Genomic DNA, 19,176 nt, shown 5'->3' with positions numbered 1-19,176 from the left:
AGTCCCGCGTTCGAATCCGGGTAGAAACACACGCTCATTCATTTTCCTTGGTTTCTTGGCACGGTAATGGGACTTAGTTCCTTACTTCCTCATGGTCCCGTGTTCAACTCTTGTGGCAAGCATCATAGGCATTTTTCCTTTGATTTTCTTCCTTGGTGAGCCCGATACTGCCCTTGTGGAGGGCAGGGCAACATTTTCTTCTTCTTGATTCCAAGGCACAAATTTGTGCTCTGCCCTTGTAGTGGGCAGGGCAGAGTTGCCTTCTTTGCCTTGTTCCCTTATGTTGCCCTCCTAGAGGGCAGTGTGCCCTTGTGGAGGGCAATGCTTGCCTCCCCCATTGCATGCGACACACTTTTCCTTCCTTTGACCACACTTCCTTCTCCTTCGGTCACGCTTTCTTAGGCCACGCTTTTCTCTTTTATTCTTTTCTTCACCTGAAATAAACCAAAACAACCACTCCAAGTATCACTAAATTCATAAGGCTTATAAATCAATTAAACTTCAATTAAAATTAGCTTAAACCTCATGAATTAACATTAATTTCATGGTGGTTGCTTGATTTAAAGAAGTTATGCATTTTCACTCCAAATCACTTACTTAGGAAGCAAGAAAGTGCATAAAGACTAACAAAACAAGTGAAATTAGCTTGAAAATGGGTATATGATGACTTGTCATCATCTGTCGTTTACTAGATATTGTTGGGCTTTATTTTATTTTTATTATTTAAATAAAAAATATTTAATAATATAATTTAAAAATTCAAAAACAAAAAATTTAGGTTTTTAAAATTTTTTATTTTTTAAAAATATTTTTTATTTTTTTATTCACCGGATAATGCTACGACAGACAGTTGACTTTTATTTTGTTGCACTTGTTCACAAGTTAAGAATAAATTAATTTAAAAAACTTAAAATTTTATTTTTTTTTATTTCTTGTATATTTTTGGAATTTTTTAATTTTTTAGAATTAGAAAAAATATTTTTAATGTTTAAAAATAAAAAATAATAAATTTACAGATCTATTGTTTATTAGATATTGCTGGACTTTATTTTATTTTTATTATTTAAATAAAAAACATTTAATAATATAATTTAAAAATTCAAAAATAAAATATTTAGGTTTTTAATATTTTTTATTTTTTAAAAATATTTTTTATTTTTTTATTCACCGGATAATGCTACATACAGACAGTTGACTTTTTTTTGCTGCACGTGTTCACAAGTTAAGAATAAATTAATTTAAAAAACTTAAAATTTTAATTTTTTTATTTCTTGTATATTTTTGGAATTTTTTAATTTTTTAGAATTAGAAAAAAATAATTTTTATGTTTAAAAATAAAAAAATAATAAATTTACAGATATGTTGTTTATTAGATATTACTGGAATTTATTTTATTTTTATTATTTAAATAAAAAACATTTAATAATAAAATTTAAAAATTCAGAAATAAAAAATTTAGTTTTTTAAAAATTTTTATTTTTTAAAAATATTTTTTATTTTTTTATTCACCGGATAATGCTACACCAAACAGTTGACTTTTTTTGCTGCACTTGTTCACAAATTAAGAATAAATTAATTTAAAAAATATAAAATTTTAATTTTTTTTTCTTTTTTGGATATTTTTTGAATTTTTTAATTTTTTACAAATATAAAAAAATATATTTTTAGTTTAAAAATTAAAAAAAAATAAATTTATAGATCTGTTGTTTACTAGATATTGCTAAACTTTATTTTATTTTTATTATTTAAATAAAAATATTTAATAATATAATTTAAAAATTCAAAAATAAAAAATTCAGGTTTTTAAAATTTTTTATTTTTTTAAAATATTTTTTATTTTTTATTCATCGGGTAATGCTACACCTAGACAGTTGTCTTTTTTTAGCTGCACTTGTTCACAAATTAAGAATAAATTAATTTAAAAATATAAAATTATAATTTTTTCTTTTTTGGATACTTTTGGAATTTTTTAATTTTTTACAATTAGAAAAAATATTTTTTTAGTTTCAAAATTAAAAAAATAATAATTTTATAGATCTGTTGTTTACTAGATATTGCTGGACTTTATTTTATTTTTATTATTATTTAAATAAAAAAATTTAATAATATAATTAAAAAATTAAAAAATAAAAATTTAGGTTTTTAAAAATTTTTTATTTTCTAATATTTAATTCTATTTTTTTATTCCCCGGATAATGCTACACCTAGATATTTGACTTTTTTAGCTGCACTTGTTCACAAATTAAGAATAAATTAATTTAAAAAATATAAAATTTTAATTTTTCTTTTTTGAATATTTTTGGACTTTTTCAATTTTTTACAGTTAGAAAAAATATTTTTTTAGTTTCAAAATTAAAAAAATAATAAATTTATAGATCTGTTGTTTTCTAGATATTGCTGGACTTTATTTTATTTTTTTATTTAAATAAAAAACATTTAATTATATAATTTAAAATTTTCTTTATTCATTGGATAATGCTACACACAGACAATTGACTTTTTTTTGCTGCACTTGTTCACAAGTTAAGAATAAATTAATTTAAAAAAACTTAAAAATTTTAATTTTTTATTTCTTTTATATTTTTGAAAGTTTTTAATTTTTTAGAATTAGAAAAAATATTTTCTACGTTTAAAAATAAAAAAATAATAAATTTACAGATCTGTTGTTTATTAGAAACTGCTGGACTTTATTTTATTTTTATTATTTAAATAAAAAGCATTTAATAATATAATTTAAAAATTCAAAAATAAAAAATTTAGGTTCTTAAAATTTTTTATTTTTTAAAAATATTTTTTATTTTTTTATTTACCGGATAATGCTACACCCAGACAGTTGACTTTTTTTAGCTGCACTTTTCCACAAATTAAGAATAAATTAATTTAAAAAATATAAAATTTTATTTTTTAATTTTTTGGTTATTTTTGGAATTTTTTAATTTTTTACAATTAGAAAATATATTTTTTTAGTTTAAAAATTTAAAAAATAATAAATTTATAGATCTGTTGTTTAATAGATATTGCTAGACTTTATTTTTATTATTTAAATAAAAAACATTTAATAATATAATTTAAAAATTAAAAAAATAAAAAATTTTTGTTTTTAAAAATTTTTTATTTATTAAAATTTTTTTTATTTTTTATTTACCGGGTAATGCTACACCTAGACAGTTGATTTTTTTTAGCTGCACTTGTTCACAAATTAAGAATAAATTAATTTAAAAAATATAAAATTTTAATTTTTTTCTTTTTTGGATATTTTTTGAATTTTTTAATTTTTTACAAATAGAAAAAAATATTTTTTTAGTTTAAAAATTAAAAAAAATAATAAATTTATAGATCTGTTATTTACTAGATATTGCTAAACTTTATTTTATTTTTATTATTTAAATAAAAATATTTAATAATATAATTTAAAAATTCAAAAATAAAAACTTTAGGTTTTTAAAATTTTTTATTTTATAAAAATATTTTTTATATTCACCCGGTAATGCTATACCTAGACAGTTGACTTTTTTTTAGCTGCACTTATTCACAAATTAAGAATGAATTAATTTAAAAATATAAAATTTTAATTTTTTCTTTCTTAGATATTTTTTGAATTTTTTAATTTTTTACAATCATAAAAAATATTTTTTTAGTTTCAAAATTAAAAAAATAATAAATTTATAGATCTATTGTTTACTAGATATCACTAGACTTCATTTTATTTTTATTATTTAATAAAAACATTTAATAATATAATTTAAAAATTCAAAAATTAAAAATTATATTTTTTAAAAATTTTAAATTTTTTAAAAATATTTTTTATTTTTTGATTCACCGGATAATGCTACACACAAACAATTGGCTTTTTTTTGCTCCACTTATTCACAAGTTAAGAATAAATTAATTTAAAAAACTTAAAATTTTAATTTTTTTATTTCTTGTATATTTTTGGAATTTGTTAATTTTTTAGAATTAGAAAAAATATTTTTAATGTTTAAAAATAAAAAATAAAAAATTTACAAATATATTGTTTATTAGGGCTCATCCTTAAACGCTCCTTGCTAACTAAGGAGTGCTGCACACCTTGTTAGTTGGTTAAATCTAAACTCTTCATTTATTATATTTTATTTGAATGGCCTGGATTTAAAAAGGTAACCTGTTAATCAGGTTAACCAATTTTTTCTTTTAATTTGAGTTTTTTTTTATAAGTTTTACATATTGGGCTGAAGTCCAAAAAAAAATATATGAATATTAATTATAACATGTCTGTACAAAAAACAAATTTTTGGGCTTTAGAATTAAAATAAGTAATACATAAGAAATAAGTTAAGAATTCATGCACCAAATTCAAAAAAAAAAAATATATTAGAATCTTAGAAAAATTAATATTAAATATATAATATTAAAATTTAAATAAATTTTATTTTATGTAAAAAAATTGTAATATTAAATATAAACGCAATAATAAAATATTTTGTGTTATATAAATTTAATTAATATATATATATATCACGTAAAAAGCAAACAAATATATAATAATTTTATTTTGTGCAAAACATAATTATAACATTAAATATGAAAACAATAATAAATAATTTTTTATTATATAGATTTAAATAAAAATATATATACTCACTTAAAGGTATAGTTTGTTTTTTTTTATTTACACTTTAAATAAAGATAATATTTTTATAATATACTAAAATTAAATTTTATAATTTATTATCTAATAATAATAAAAAATTCATAGCAAGATGACTATAAAGTTTTTGTTAAAGTATTTACTTTTTTCATAAAAAAATTGAACAATAAGTTGTGTAATGATATTTTTTGGCTTTACCAGGTAAGAGGATTAACTTACAATGATTTCAAGAAGGCAATGACAGTCATGAAACCAAGCTTAAAGAAAAGCAAGTGTGAAGACATGGAGCACTGGAATGAGGAGTTTGGCTCTAATTGAACTTGCTTTTAACTCATTTTCTAGTGCATCATCATGCATGAATGTGCATATAAACCTCTATTTACTTTAACCGAATCAAACATGACAAGGATATCAATTATCATGGTTGGCAGCTAAAATCATGATCAAATCAGGGTGTTGCTAATTTTATAAATGGCTACCCTAAAATGGAATAGATACCATTATTATTTCAAGCTTCATTTGTACATTTGTACAATTTGTACATCTTTCTAAGGACAATACATTTGGTTTTTAGGGCTTTAAGGTTGCCCATCCGAGCATATGAACTTTGAAACGATTATAGTTGATTTTATTGTAAACGAAGCCAAAGTATATTAAGCGTATCTTCTTTTGGCAATAAACAACTTTAATACTCGGTGATTCTTTATCTTTAGCATGTGCCTTTTTTCTATTCTTTTTTCGAGGAGCATGTGTCCATTTAACAAAATTGATCATAAATATTTATTTGTGTTACAAGATGTGATTAAAGTGTTACTTTTAATTTCCATTTGTTCCTTGAGCATTTTATTTTAATCGACGTACAATAATTATTTTATGATTTTTAGTATAGGAAATTCTTATAGCTCAGACCTATCAACATATCCCATATACAAGGTGGATTAGATTAACCATTAATGCTTCTAGTGAGGTAACGATCTCCTAATTCTATAAAAACTCAGCAACCATTTTACGTTGTTAAGAAACATGTACACAAAGCAGAGAAGTAAAAAAATACAGATTGGCATTATTCAAACTTACTGTTTCAAAGAAAACAGTACTAAATTGTTCCAGCTACAAGAATGTAGCCATGATCATCGAAATGAAACTGAGGTGGTGTATCACTTAATCTTAGCCTCTGTAAAGAGAACATGGCGGTTAACCCTTGGATCGTACTAGCGAAGCTCGAGCTTCTCTGTGAACTGCCTTGGCTTCCTCTTCACATAGAAAAATCCAGTCCCAGCAGCAGACAGTAGTTTGACAAACATTTGAGCCTTCTTCTTCTTGTTTCCCATTCCTTAGTCTAAACACAACGAAACCATTTATTTCAATTTTTTTCCCTCCTCTTCAAATAAGAATTTGATTTTAAAGAAATATAAAACAGATTCACACTTGCATTTAATTATATCTCGTCACGTCAATAAAAAATAACTATCTTTTACACCTACCATGTGAATGATAATCCAAAAAAAAGATTGTTATTATATGATTGAAAGGTGAAATAATTAATAATGCACACATTTGATAAAGTCTATTTTATCTTCAGATCCTTTCTTTCCCTCAAAGACCCTAACTCAAGAAGCACACTTTGGAAATTTGATACAGCTACAACATAATACCTTTAAATACAATAATTTCGTATGATATCAATGTACAATATATAATGAATTCCACAAGATACCACATCAAATCTGAGTGTCTTGCGGGGAATATCATGAATTTTATTCTGTTTCCATCAAATACAGAGGCAAACGGTAATTTGTATTTTATTTTTTGTCTGTTTATTTTTCTTTCATAAATTAAAATTATTAAAGAAGGTTAATATGTTTATTATGATGACAATATAAACATGTTCGTAATGAGAAAATTACAAAAGCATGATTACCAAACGGTCAATCCCACTGAATACTCTATAAAATATGCTTAGAAATCATAGCTTCTAAAATTACAGATACAATGAAACCGAACGAGAGAGAGAGACCTTAATTGTGTGAGGCAGTGGCGTGGGGTGTTGGCGCAACTGCAATGAGCGATGGCACATGAGATGTTTTATTGTTTTAATATTTTAGGGGCTTTCCATTTTCACTTTTCAGGGTTCCAAAGGCCAGAGCCACATCACATTGACCGACCACAATTCATGGATGCATTTTAGTATTCATTTATATTAAACAGAATATAAAAGACATTAAATGGTGTTGTGGTGTAGTTGGTTATCACGTCAACTTAACACATTGAAGGTCTTAGGTTCGAATCTGGGCAATGCTAATTTCTTTCTTCTTTTGCTTTTTGACACACTGAAGGCATCATGATGTGATACTATATTTTTGCTATTGTTCATTAGTAATTACCCATATTAAATAATTCTTGCATGAGCTATTTTTTAAAATTTTATTTGTCTAATATTTTTCTTTTTACTTTTTCTTTCTAAATGTGTATAAATTTAATTTAATTTTTGGTAATTATATATACAGAATAAAATCCAAAAATAACCAATTACGTAGAATTAATTAGTTTTTGCTGTGGTGTATGTCATAAGACTGTAGAAAGAAGTGAACCCGATATTCAGATATAAAATGAACAAACTGAAGGTTGTGGTAGGCTTAGAAAATGAGGGGTTGAATCTATGCCTTCTTTTTAAGTTACTGAAATGACACCTTTCAAACAATCTTTCAACTCTGGTTTTGTTTGAACTTAGCAGCAAAAATTTATGAGACAATTTTTTTTTTCTAATGAATATCAGAAAACAGAACACAACAGAGAAGAGAGAAGCTAACACCAGCATGTTTGAACTTCTTCAACGAACACTTCACAGAACAAAACATCAATACACTGGTTATCTCTCCTTACTTTTGTAAGAACAGAAAATCTTCTTTTATCTCTTTGTATGTTGCTTGGTTGCTCTTCCTAAGTCAACTTCTTGAGCCTTGAGATTCACCAACCCACTGTCTCACTTTTTCCCATTAATCCTCACAATGGAAAATTTGTTTCTGACTTCTCTATCTTGACCCAAAGCCATAAAACAACAACCACAAAAGTCTTCTAATGGTAAATCGAATTTGAACCCTTGAAAACCAACTTGGTCCCCAAGAATCACTTGTGACCTAGATACACACCAGTAAAGAACAGAAATTCTCTTTTCCATATAGCTCAAATCATAGTGGCAGAGAGTTGAAGATGAAGAGAAGAAAGTGTGTTGCATGTTTAAGGAAATAGGTTACCTTTAACCTTCTGATCTTTTCTTGATGTGGTTTGAAAATGGTTGATTAGACCTTACCCTTCTTTACTTAACCTTCTATTTCCATCTTCTTTCATGACTAGCTTAGGAACTAAGCTCTCTTTGTTACTTTTTCTGAGTTATGTGATTTGAACGAGACAGGGGAAAAGAACGTTGTTTTGGAAGCAAGATGGGGGATTTGAAATCAACTCGTGCTTGGATCAAATATTCATTAGACAACCCTTTTGATTTCTTTGGCTTTGTTATTGTTGGGCTTCACTTCATTAACCAGCCCACTAGTCTTGATGTTTTTATTTTCATTCCAATTTTGGTTACTAGACAAAATTTTGGCCTGCAATGTTTTAATAAATAATTAGCAACATACAGTTATCAATAATCAACACTAATGATTTAATTTGCCTAAAAATAATATTTATCATCATTAAATAATTTAGTTAATTTTTTAATTCAACACAAACTACTGCGGCCGTAAAGCTTTCCTTCATTCAAGCTTTAATTAATGTTGTAGTAATGGTTACTATCTTTGTTGATAAATTTATTTTTAATTGATTTTTTGCTATCTTTTCAATTAAAAATATGAAATAAAAGCGCAAGTATGAATTTTATTGAGAAAATCAGACAAATAGTATGATCTTTTGTAAAATAATTATTTTGTTTTTATATGTTAGTGTGTTATGATTTCGTTTAACTGAATTTTAATGAGAAAAAATTCAACTTTATTTTTAAAATGCTTTCTTGAAGCTTAACTTATTACTCTGTAAAGTTTTTGCAATTACCATAGAGTATTAATATTTGTTTCTGACCCACTCCATAACATCCTTAAAATCACTTAAATCTCCGCAAGCAGCAAATGGCAAGCCCTCCAGCTCATCATTCATAGCAGCAATCCTACTCTCATAACTTCCATCTCCAACTAACGATCCCTGCTGCTCCAACCTTATATGAGCCTCTTTTGCTTTCATGGTCCACCGCTTCAATATCAGTGACTCAGGTAACTCTGTAATTTGAAGATATATCAACAGACGAATGATATGAACACATGGAATGCCAAATGATTCCATTCGTTGACATGAACACCTAAACTCACTGCTACCAGGCCAATAAGATACAACCCATTTTCTTGTTAACTCACAATATTTTCGTACATCATAGTTCACACTATATGAAGTCTCTCGCCAATCAACTATTATCACACTTGACGCTTTCAACAATAATGATCGAAACAAGTAGAACACCTCCCTTGTATAAACACTTGCTCCTGATCGCTCCAATGCTTGCACCTGTGTTTGCATTATCGGAAACCCGTATGAGGTGTAATAGTCAGCCTCAGCCTCATTATTCCGCAACAAACCCATCCACCGGCGGAAGTGATGGAGGAATTCCTTAATGCTATAGCCAGATTTTACAAACCTAGCAACTTGCGAATGTAGTGCCTCACACCTCGATGTAGTTCTCAACCCGGCAAAGAATTTGCCTCTCATATGTGCTGTAGCCCACATATCTTTAATCCCATAAGTGGTCTCAACCCACTCCATGTTCTTAACCCCAAAACTATTCACCATTGACGCCCACCTCTCCTCAAACTCATCAATCTCATAATCGCCAAGCATGCATTTCCTGAATTGTTGGGTAAACTTGGGGTTGGAGACATTGGATGTGGCATTTCTTAACAAATGCCATCCGCACAACCTATGATGTGCATCTGGAAAGACCTTTTCAATTGCAAGCTTCATAGCCTTGGCACCATCAGTTATCACAGCATTTGGTCGTTTTCCATTCATTGCTTCCACGAATCTCTGTAACAGCCATATGTAAGTTCCTTCTCCTTCATCAGCTACAATTGCACTGCCAAAAACTATTGTTTGAAGGTGATGGTTCACTCCTGAAAAAACTACCAATGGAAACTTGTACTTGTTTTTCTTGTAAGTTGCATCAAAGGCCATAACATCACCAAATACTTCAAAGTCAACACGGCTCTTCCCGTCCATCCAGATTAGGTGCCGAAACACACCATTATTATCCACCTCGTAGCTCCAGTAAAACTTTGGATCTAATTTCTTCCGCTTCTTTAGGTACTTCAACGTTTCGGTCACATCACTTTCCATCAATTGCCTTTGCTTTTCTATTTGGTTGTACATGTCTTTTCTTCGAAATCTAACATTTTCAAAACCACCAGATTGCTCGGAAAATTGCATATAGATTTGGGTTGTAGAAATTCCAGCATCTCTCATGTCGTTCATTCTTTGAATTTCTTGATCAGTCATTCTCCGTTGCGATCTCAACAGCCGGCTCAAAGTTGGCGGTACTAACTCATGATTATGTTCATTTTGAAATAATGTTGTATACCACCAGTCCCTACCAACATCTATGTGAACTCGCATTTGTGCTACACACCCACACCTAGTCTCTGGCTTTGGAGCTCTCTTCCTATTTGTTTCATCAACCCCTCTGAAAATACGATATCCCTGTCTCGAACACACAAATGTTTGCCAGAGTATGCGCTTATCAATCTCACTTCGCCCAACCTTGAACTTCCTAATTGAAAATCCATTGACCCTCCCAAATGCATTGTAAAAAGCATACGCAACATCAAGGTCTGAAAATACATACTTCTTAGCAGCATCAACGCTCAAACCTATGAAATTAACCCGACCGATACTTCCTGTACTATTCAGTAATAGGTTTTCAACATCATTGCCATCACTATCAACTAACAATTCGTCCATTTCCTGAAGTCCATTAGACAACAACAGACCGCAACGTTCTAAATATACTTTCAAACAAGAATAAAGCTTAAAATTTAAAGTGTTGGAATAATCCAGCTAAAAAGATGTACCTCAGCTGAAACATTCCCTATTTGATTATGCGATGACTCTTCGATCGAATCAACCATTTTTGTCGAATGCTATACTTTACTGCATATTATTACAACAAAATAAAACGAAAAATATTTATATTTATGAAATGACACAAGTACAAAATATTTGAGATATTCACAAGTATGAAAGTAAGTACCATATGACAAAAATAGGCACAAAATACCACGAAATGAAGTCCAAGATTCTCTTCTTCAAAATACAAAAATATTAAAATATAAAACAATTACAAATAAATCACAAGGATATATCACAAATAAAAAAATATTTTACCAACACAACATTCGCACTTCCAAAGTACAACAACCAAATCACGCAAATAGCATAATAACAAAACATAAAAATAGCACTCATGAATCAATATTACTATAAAATATATTTCCGTATTTTTTTCCGTTACTCCTACCACTCTAATAGAGAAATGAATGCTAATCCAAGATTCATGTTGTTACTAGCTTCTTGCAATGAATGAAAATCATATTAAAATTATTTTTCTGGTAAATATTTTGAAAATATAGGCTTTGTGTTATTCAATATTATTGTAAATTTCAAGTATAAAAAACTACTATAATGAAATGACTTGAAAAAAGATAAAGAAAAAAAAAGTAACATAGCACAAGTTCTTGATCTCTAGTCCAAAATATGACTCGAAACAATACAATATGACAACATAAAGAAAAACTAACTAGTTTTTATTCTTCAAATTTTGCATGTAAAGTAGATAACCAACAATAAATTTAGCAATGTCGCAGAACTAAAGACGTGGCAAAACAAAAGTCTTCCTTAATGAGAAAAATTTTAAATGCCACAAGAATCAAACATAAAGAGTAAAAAGAATAAAAAAGGTCATGAAAATAAAAAATTTGTAACAAAAATGCTAGAAAGATTCAACTTCAACACAAGAGGTATTAGTTTATTAAATAGATAAAGAAAGAAGAGCTCCTAGCATCACATTTCTACAACATTGTTGACTATACATTATAGCAAAGCTCCTACTATCACAAGGGGTATTAGTTTATTATATCACTATATGGGTTCTCTTTTAATAAATTATAAATTTGAGAATCACATGGCAAGAAAGCGGGGACACATTTCCACAAATTCATAACAACTCAACAAACAGTAAATTGAACAAGCCCTCAATCTTAATTGTTACTTTATGTCTATAGAAAAATTTTATAAAAATGTTATAGAAATTATAAAAAAATTAGAGTTGATAATCTAACATTAGCCTTATACCATTTTTGAGCAAGCAAAATACCAGTTTGAACACTCCCATATCAGAAGAAAATGAACCTTTCAAAATTCCAGAATCATTAACTGATAGAGAAATAAGAGCTCCTATCAACACAATGCTACAAAATTTCTCGTTAAAAATTATTGATTATAGAAGAATCCCTAGCATTACAATCATAGAATTGCTAGAGATATGGGTTTATGGTCTGACCAGAATTCTATTTTAAATACTCTGCAATAGTACATACCAAAAAATTTGTGCGATGCTCTGCTACAAAGTTGCCACGACTCAAATAACAAATCTGAAAATCCCTCAATCTTCAATTGTCCGGTTATTCCTTTGTGCCTGTAAAAACAATATTTAAATTTTACAGAAATTATACAAAATTGAACTTGATAATCTAATGTTAACTTCATAAAATAAATCTGAGCAACCATGAAACCAGTTTGAACAACACATATTCATAACTTGAAGTTCATTTTTATTTCTGTTTAAATGTTAAAAACAGCAGCAACACAATCAGAAATCAAATAATCATCCATAAAACCATAACTCAAATCTAATAAGGCAGCATCTTTTGAACTCTTAACTCTTTATATTTTATACTCCTCACTTATTTTAGTTAAGAGATTCTTTTTTATGATTGTCTCAAGTTCTATAAATATCCCAAATACTCTTCTAACCTCATCTAAAGTCATCAAAGACCTCAGAGGGAATCTAATAATCTGAAGTATATCAAATGACTTTTTTAAAAGTATTTAAGATTAATATTTAGAATAACTCCTCTTCAGATAACGATATTTTATTCTTTAACCATAGAAATTGTTTTAAAGGGCCTTTTGAACTATATGCTAACATATTCTGATAATAAAAGCTTAAAAGACTTGATAAATATTTATAGTACACTTGCTTCAAAAAAAATTCTTATAGCACGATTGAACCTCATTCTTATATCACATATCCAAAAATCAAAAGCTGAAATCAATAAGGCAACACCAAACCACACTAACAGCAGCTCTCAAAGGATAAATCCAATAAAAAAACTATTGCCAACAGCACAACAGATTCAACATTAAATTAATTTAAATGCACTAAACATTCTTGAAGTTCATTTTTCTTTCTGTTTAAATGTTAAAAACAGCTGCAACACAGTCAGAAATCAAATAATCATCCATAAAACCATAACTGAAATCAATAAGGCAGCATCTTTTGAACTCTTAACTCTTTATATTTTATACTCCTCACTTATTTTAGTTAAGAGATTCTTTTTTATGATTGTTTCAAGTTCTATAAATATCCCAAATACTCTTCTAACCTAATCTAAAGTCATCAAAGACCTCAGAGGGAATCTAATAATCTGAAGTATATCAAATGACTTTTATAAAAGTATTTAAGATTAATATTTAGAATAACTCCTCTTCAGATAACGATATTTTATTCTTTAACCATAGAAATTGTTTTAAAGGGCCTTTTGAACTATATGCTAACATATTCTGATAATAAAAGCTTAAAACACTTGATAAATATTTATAGTTCACTTGCTTCAAAAAAAAATTCTTATAGCACGATTGAACCTCATTCTTATATCACATATCCAAAAATCAAAAACTGAAATCAATACGGCAACACCAAACCACACTAACAACAGCTCTCAAAGGATAAATCCAATAAAAAAACTATTGCCAACAGCACAACAGATTCAACATTAAATTAATTTAAAAGCACTAAACATTCTTGAATTTCATTTTTCTTTTTGTTTAAATGTTAAAAACAGCAGCAACACAGTCAGAAATCAAATAATCATCCATAAAACCATAACTGAAATCAATAAGGCAGCATCTTTTGAACTCTTAACTCTTTATATTTTATACTCCTCACTTATTTTAGTTAAGAGATTCTTTTTTATGATTGTCTCAAGTTCTATAAATATCCCAAATACTCTTCTAACCTAATCTAAAGTCATCAAATACCTCAGAAGGAATCTAATAATCTGAAGTATATCAAATGACTTTTTTAAAAGTATTTAAGATTAATATTTAGAAAAACTCTTCTTCAGATAACAATATTTTATGCTTTAACCATAGAAATTGTTTTAAAGGGCCTTTTGAACTATATGCTAACATATTCTGATAATAAAAGCTTAAAAAGACTTGATAAATATTCATAGTTCACTTGCTTCAAAAAAAATTCTTATAGCACGATTCAGCCTCATTCTTATATCACATATCCAAAAATCAACAACTGAAATCAATAAGGCAACACCAAACCACACTAACAGCAGCTCTCAAAGGATAAATCCAATAAAAAAAATTATTACCAACAGCACAACAGATTCAACATTAAATTAATTTAAATGCACTAAACATTCTTGAAGTTCATTTTTCTTTCTGTTTAATTAGTCTAACCAGCAAAATTCTAAAAATATGAGCGTACTGAAAAGAAAACCCAAAAAAAGAAAATCTTTTTTGGGACTTTAGGTAATTAAAATACAAAAATGTAGCAGATCAGATCAGACTTCATTCAAACTTCAAAATTTAAAGAGAAAAAAAAACAGAATAAGCAGAAATCAGTGAAAACAGCAGGATAATTTCAAAAAATCCATAACTAGCAATAATTTCAACAACACAAAATCAATTATCTGATTTACATTCACTAGTTCACATTCATAAATCAGTCAAATACTCAAATCACTAAACAGAGCATAAAAGTAATAACCGAAAAAGTGAAAGCAGTGCCACTAACCTTCGATGGACAGCAGGACGGCGAGTGGAGAGACTACGGCGAGCGTCGAGGGGCGAGGGGCTACACGACAGCGAGCTGCTCCAAGCCTCGAACAGAGAAGCCAGCGAGGATGAGGACGACGTGCCGAGCTAGGAGACAGGGCCTGGGTTCGGGACACGGGGAAGGACGGAGACGCGGAGGCACCGACAACCCCGGACGGCGACGGCAGAACCTTTGAAGAAGCTAGGGTTTAATTTTTGTTTGGGGATTTTTGAGATCGTGAGAGTGAACAGGGGGAGACTTGGAGCTCGACCACAACGCATCGAACGATGGCAGTTTCTCACTCCCTGCGGCGGTGGCCCCTGAGCACAATGGACGGCGGCGTCGCTGTCTCTCCTTACGGCGGTAGAGGATGCTATAACAGGGTTGAGAGTTCCTTTTTTTTTTGAACATTACAGGGTTGAGAGTTGAGAGAGGGGTTTAGGTTTTTTGGTGTGTATTGTTATTTGTTCAGCCCATACGAATAAAAAAAATTAATAATAATAAATAAATTTAATTTACCTGATAACTTTTGATAGCAGGTTACTTTTCAAGGAGTGCTGCACTCTCTAGTTTGTCCGGAGTGCACTAGCTTTCGCCGTTTATTAGATATTACTGGACTTTATTTTATTTTTATTATTTAAATAAAAAACATTTAATAATATAATTTAAACATTCAAAAATAAACATTTAGGTTTTTAAAAATTTTTTATTTTTTTTAAATTTTTTTATTTTTTATTCACCGGATAATGCTACACCTAGATAGTTGACATTTTTTAGCTACACTTGTTCACAAATTAAGAATAAAATAATTTAAAAAATATAAAATTTTAATTTTTTATTTTTTGGATATTTTTGGAATTTTTTAAATTTTTACAATTAGGAAAAATATTTTTTTTAGTTTCAAAATTAAAAAAATAATAAATTTATATATCTGTTGTTTACTAGATATTGTTGGGCTTTATTTTATTTTTATTATTTAAATAAAAAATATTTAATAATATAATTTAAAAATTCAAAAACAAAAAATTTAGGTTTTTAAAATTTTTTATTTTTTAAAAATATTTTTTATTTTTTTATTCACCGGATAATGCTACGACAGACAGTTGACTTTTATTTTGTTGCACTTGTTCACAAGTTAAGAATAAATTAATTTAAAAAACTTAAAATTTTATTTTTTTTATTTCTTGTATATTTTTGGAATTTTTTAATTTTTTAGAATTAGAAAAAATATTTTTAATGTTTAAAAATAAAAAATAATAAATTTACAGATCTATTGTTTATTAGATATTGCTGGACTTTATTTTATTTTTATTATTTAAATAAAAAACATTTAATAATATAATTTAAAAATTCAAAAATAAAATATTTAGGTTTTTAATATTTTTTATTTTTTAAAAATATTTTTTATTTTTTTATTCACCGGATAATGCTACATACAGACAGTTGACTTTTTTTTGCTGCACGTGTTCACAAGTTAAGAATAAATTAATTTAAAAAACTTAAAATTTTAATTTTTTTATTTCTTGTATATTTTTGGAATTTTTTAATTTTTTAGAATTAGAAAAAAATAATTTTTATGTTTAAAAATAAAAAAAATAATAAATTTACAGATATGTTGTTTATTAGATATTACTGGAATTTATTTTATTTTTATTATTTAAATAAAAAACATTTAATAATAAAATTTAAAAATTCAGAAATAAAAAATTTAGTTTTTTAAAACTTTTTATTTTTTTATTTGATGCATTCGCATATTTGCTATTTTAACTAGTTAGTTTAGTTAGCTTTAGCTTAGTTTCATTCACTTTCTTTGAAATAAATGAGCAATTTTGTGAGTTTTTTCTCCATGCATTCATGAACCAAGAACTAAATGAAATCTGGCATAATCTATGCAAATGATTCAAGAAGCTTATATGCAAGTTGATGTGAATGATTCCCTTGAAAATTAATGCATAAGATGGCAAAACTTTGAGAAAAATTCTTTGGTTTATGTTAGGTGATGAAGCAAGAAGACAATGGAGCAAGGAAATCTTGGAGCAAGGAGGAACAGCAAGTTGGCAACTTGGAGACCAAGTTGGCAACGCCCATTTAGGTGCAGCCAGGAGGAGCAGCACGTTGGCAACTTGGAAACCAAGTTGGCAACGTGCTAGTGTGTATTCAGCAGAGTTGGCAGCTTGACCTTACCTTCTTCAAGGATGCATAACTTGATCCACAGAGATCCAATTGACATGCTTCTTGTTGTGTTAGAAAGCTGACATCCAGAGCTTTCCAACAATATATAATAGTCCATAATGTAGCATAAAATAGAAGCTCAAATAAGAGTCATCTTTAGGCCCCCAAAAACAAGGAAATGGAGTTGACAGTAGAGGAGGGGCGTTGTCACTGGCGTGTTTGCCAACAACTTGGGCAACAACGCCCATACAAAATGGAGGAGAAGGGTTGCACGTTGTTGCTGGCATATTTTTCCAATAACTTGGGCAACAACACCAGGAAGCCACCAGAGAAGAAGGACGAGCGTTGTTGCTGGCGTGTTTTGCCAACAACTTGGGCAACAACGCTAGGCAGCCTGACCTTGCCCTCTTCAAAGGAATATATCTTGAGTTAGAAAACTCCAAATGAGGTGATTTCATTGACATTGTAAAGTAGAAATCAAGAGCTTTCCAAGCATATATGGCACTACATGGTGGACACTAAATTTGATGGAGGAAACTTGCCCCGAAAGTACATAGATGAACATGGTATCAACCTGTAGTAAGGCCAGCTGACCTCTTCACCTTCCATGGAGTATATCTTGAGCTTTAGAGCTTCAAATGGTGCACTCTCAACGGCATTGGAAATTAAACATCCAGAGATTTCCAACCATATATTATAGTATGGGGTTGGCATTCATTTGAAGCTTCAAAAGCTGGCCTCATTTAGAGCTTCAGAATCTGAACACGTTGGCACGGGCGTGTTCACCAAAAATGCCTAGGCAGTCTGACCATGTCTTCTTCAATGGAATATAACTTGAGCTACAGAGATCCAATTGAGGTGCTTTTAGTTGCGTTGGAAAGCTGACATTCAGAGCTTTCCAACCATGTATAATAGTCTATAGTGAAGCACAAAATTGAAGCTCAAACCAGAGGCAACTTTGGGCATCAAAACTGAGTCAAGTGTTTGGCAATAACTTAGGCCAACAACGCCCAAGCATGGTGCCCAGGAAATTCAATAGCACGTTGCCAACATGCTGTGAACTGGCGTGTTTGCCAGTAACGCCCAGTTAGGCCAGGGTTGATGAGGACTTGCTCTTGCTCTCTATACTCTCTTCAAAGGGGAATACTTCCTTCATTGGACCAGGAATTTAACAAAGGAAAAGCCCACATTGCTAATCCAATTGAAGACCTCCAAATGAGTTTTAGGAGTAGTATAAATAGAGTAGAGTTTTGTACTTGAAGAGAGGCTTCTGAACTTTTCACACTTAGATTTTTATTTTTTTTACAGTTTTTAGTTTTTTTTTATTTTAGAAACTTTTAGATAGATTTTGTAAAAGTTACTTTCGGAAGCAATTTGGAATTTTAGTTTTCTAAGAACTTCTTCTTCTTCATTCTTCATTTCTTTACTATTCAACTTTTGAATGTCTAATTTTGCATTTGTTGTTGAATTTAGAGCTATGATTCACTAAACCCCATTTTCATTAGGGGGAGGAGCTCTGTTTATTTTGAATGAGTTGACAACCATTCTTTTTCTTCTCAATTCAAGTGGTTCATCTAAGAGGAGACTCTTGTTCTTCATAGATTCAATTACATTCGAGAAAAGGGTTGAATTTACATGAATTATATGGTGAACTTGAGAAAGAATCCATATTATTCAGTTTAGACTTATCCTTTCATGATTTCTTTGATCAATACACTTTGGGTTGGTATGTGAGATGTAACCTCCCTTAGTTGAGATTCTGGAAGTTGTGTGGCTTGGATTAGAAATTGAACTTCACCTCTTCTCATGACCAATTAGATCACGAAAGTGGCAATTGATTGTGTTGAGAGAAATTGATTTGCCAAGAGATGGGATTCAATTATTCACAATCCGCCATGGATCTATACCCATGATTGAGAAGGAGATGAGCAAAGTCAATTCATGACAATTTACATCTCTGATCCCTAATGATCTCTCCATCATTAATTCTCATCTCTTTTGTTCTTTAGTTCTTTGAATACCCACTACCCAATTCCCTTCTACATCCTTGAAATTTATCATTCTGTTATTTAATTTCTGCACTTTAAATTTCTGCAATCTTTACTTTCTTGCAATTTATCTTTAACTGTTTGCATTACATTCAAGAATCAAATCTCATGAAATCAAAACCATATTTGCTTGACTAAAAATTACCATTTAACTAAATTTGCTCAATCTACCAATCTCCGTG

At 28.8% G+C, this 19,176-nt stretch overlaps 1 protein-coding gene and 1 pseudogene across 1 annotated transcript; both read right to left on the bottom strand.

The window, feature by feature from the left end:
* Positions 1–5,670: 5,670 nt before the first annotated feature.
* On the bottom strand, positions 5,671–5,964 carry LOC112770583 (uncharacterized; annotated as a pseudogene).
* A 2,145-nt stretch (positions 5,965–8,109) lies between these two features.
* LOC112777412 (protein FAR1-RELATED SEQUENCE 5-like) lies at positions 8,110–10,791 on the bottom strand. Its single transcript, XM_025821783.1, has 3 exons — positions 10,735–10,791; positions 8,702–10,627; positions 8,110–8,229 (listed from the first exon to the last, which is right to left on the bottom strand). Exons 1-3 carry the CDS (start codon positions 10,789–10,791, stop codon positions 8,110–8,112), a joined length of 2,103 nt encoding a protein of 700 aa, XP_025677568.1.
* Positions 10,792–19,176: the final 8,385 nt, after the last annotated feature.

Source organism: Arachis hypogaea, chromosome 3 (assembly GCF_003086295.3).
Source record: "Arachis hypogaea cultivar Tifrunner chromosome 3, arahy.Tifrunner.gnm2.J5K5, whole genome shotgun sequence".
Lineage (NCBI taxonomy): Eukaryota > Viridiplantae > Streptophyta > Magnoliopsida > Fabales > Fabaceae > Arachis > Arachis hypogaea.
The sequence above is the reverse complement of the archived record's forward strand: the minus strand, read 5'-3'. Positions and strand labels throughout refer to the sequence as shown.

Bases quoted from the DNA above. Each gene is read 5' to 3' on its own strand.
- LOC112777412 (XM_025821783.1), bottom strand. From the start codon at position 10,791: ATGGTTGATTCGATCGAAGAGTCATCGCATAATCAAATAGGGAATGTT. The intron at 10,628-10,734 runs GTACATCTTTTT...AATGGACTTCAG, and splicing joins TAGGGAATGTTTCAGCTGAG to GAAATGGACGAATTGTTAGT. The intron at 8,230-8,701 runs GTCAGAAACAAA...AAAACATTGCAG, and splicing joins TTAAGGATGTTATGGAGTGG to GCCAAAATTTTGTCTAGTAA.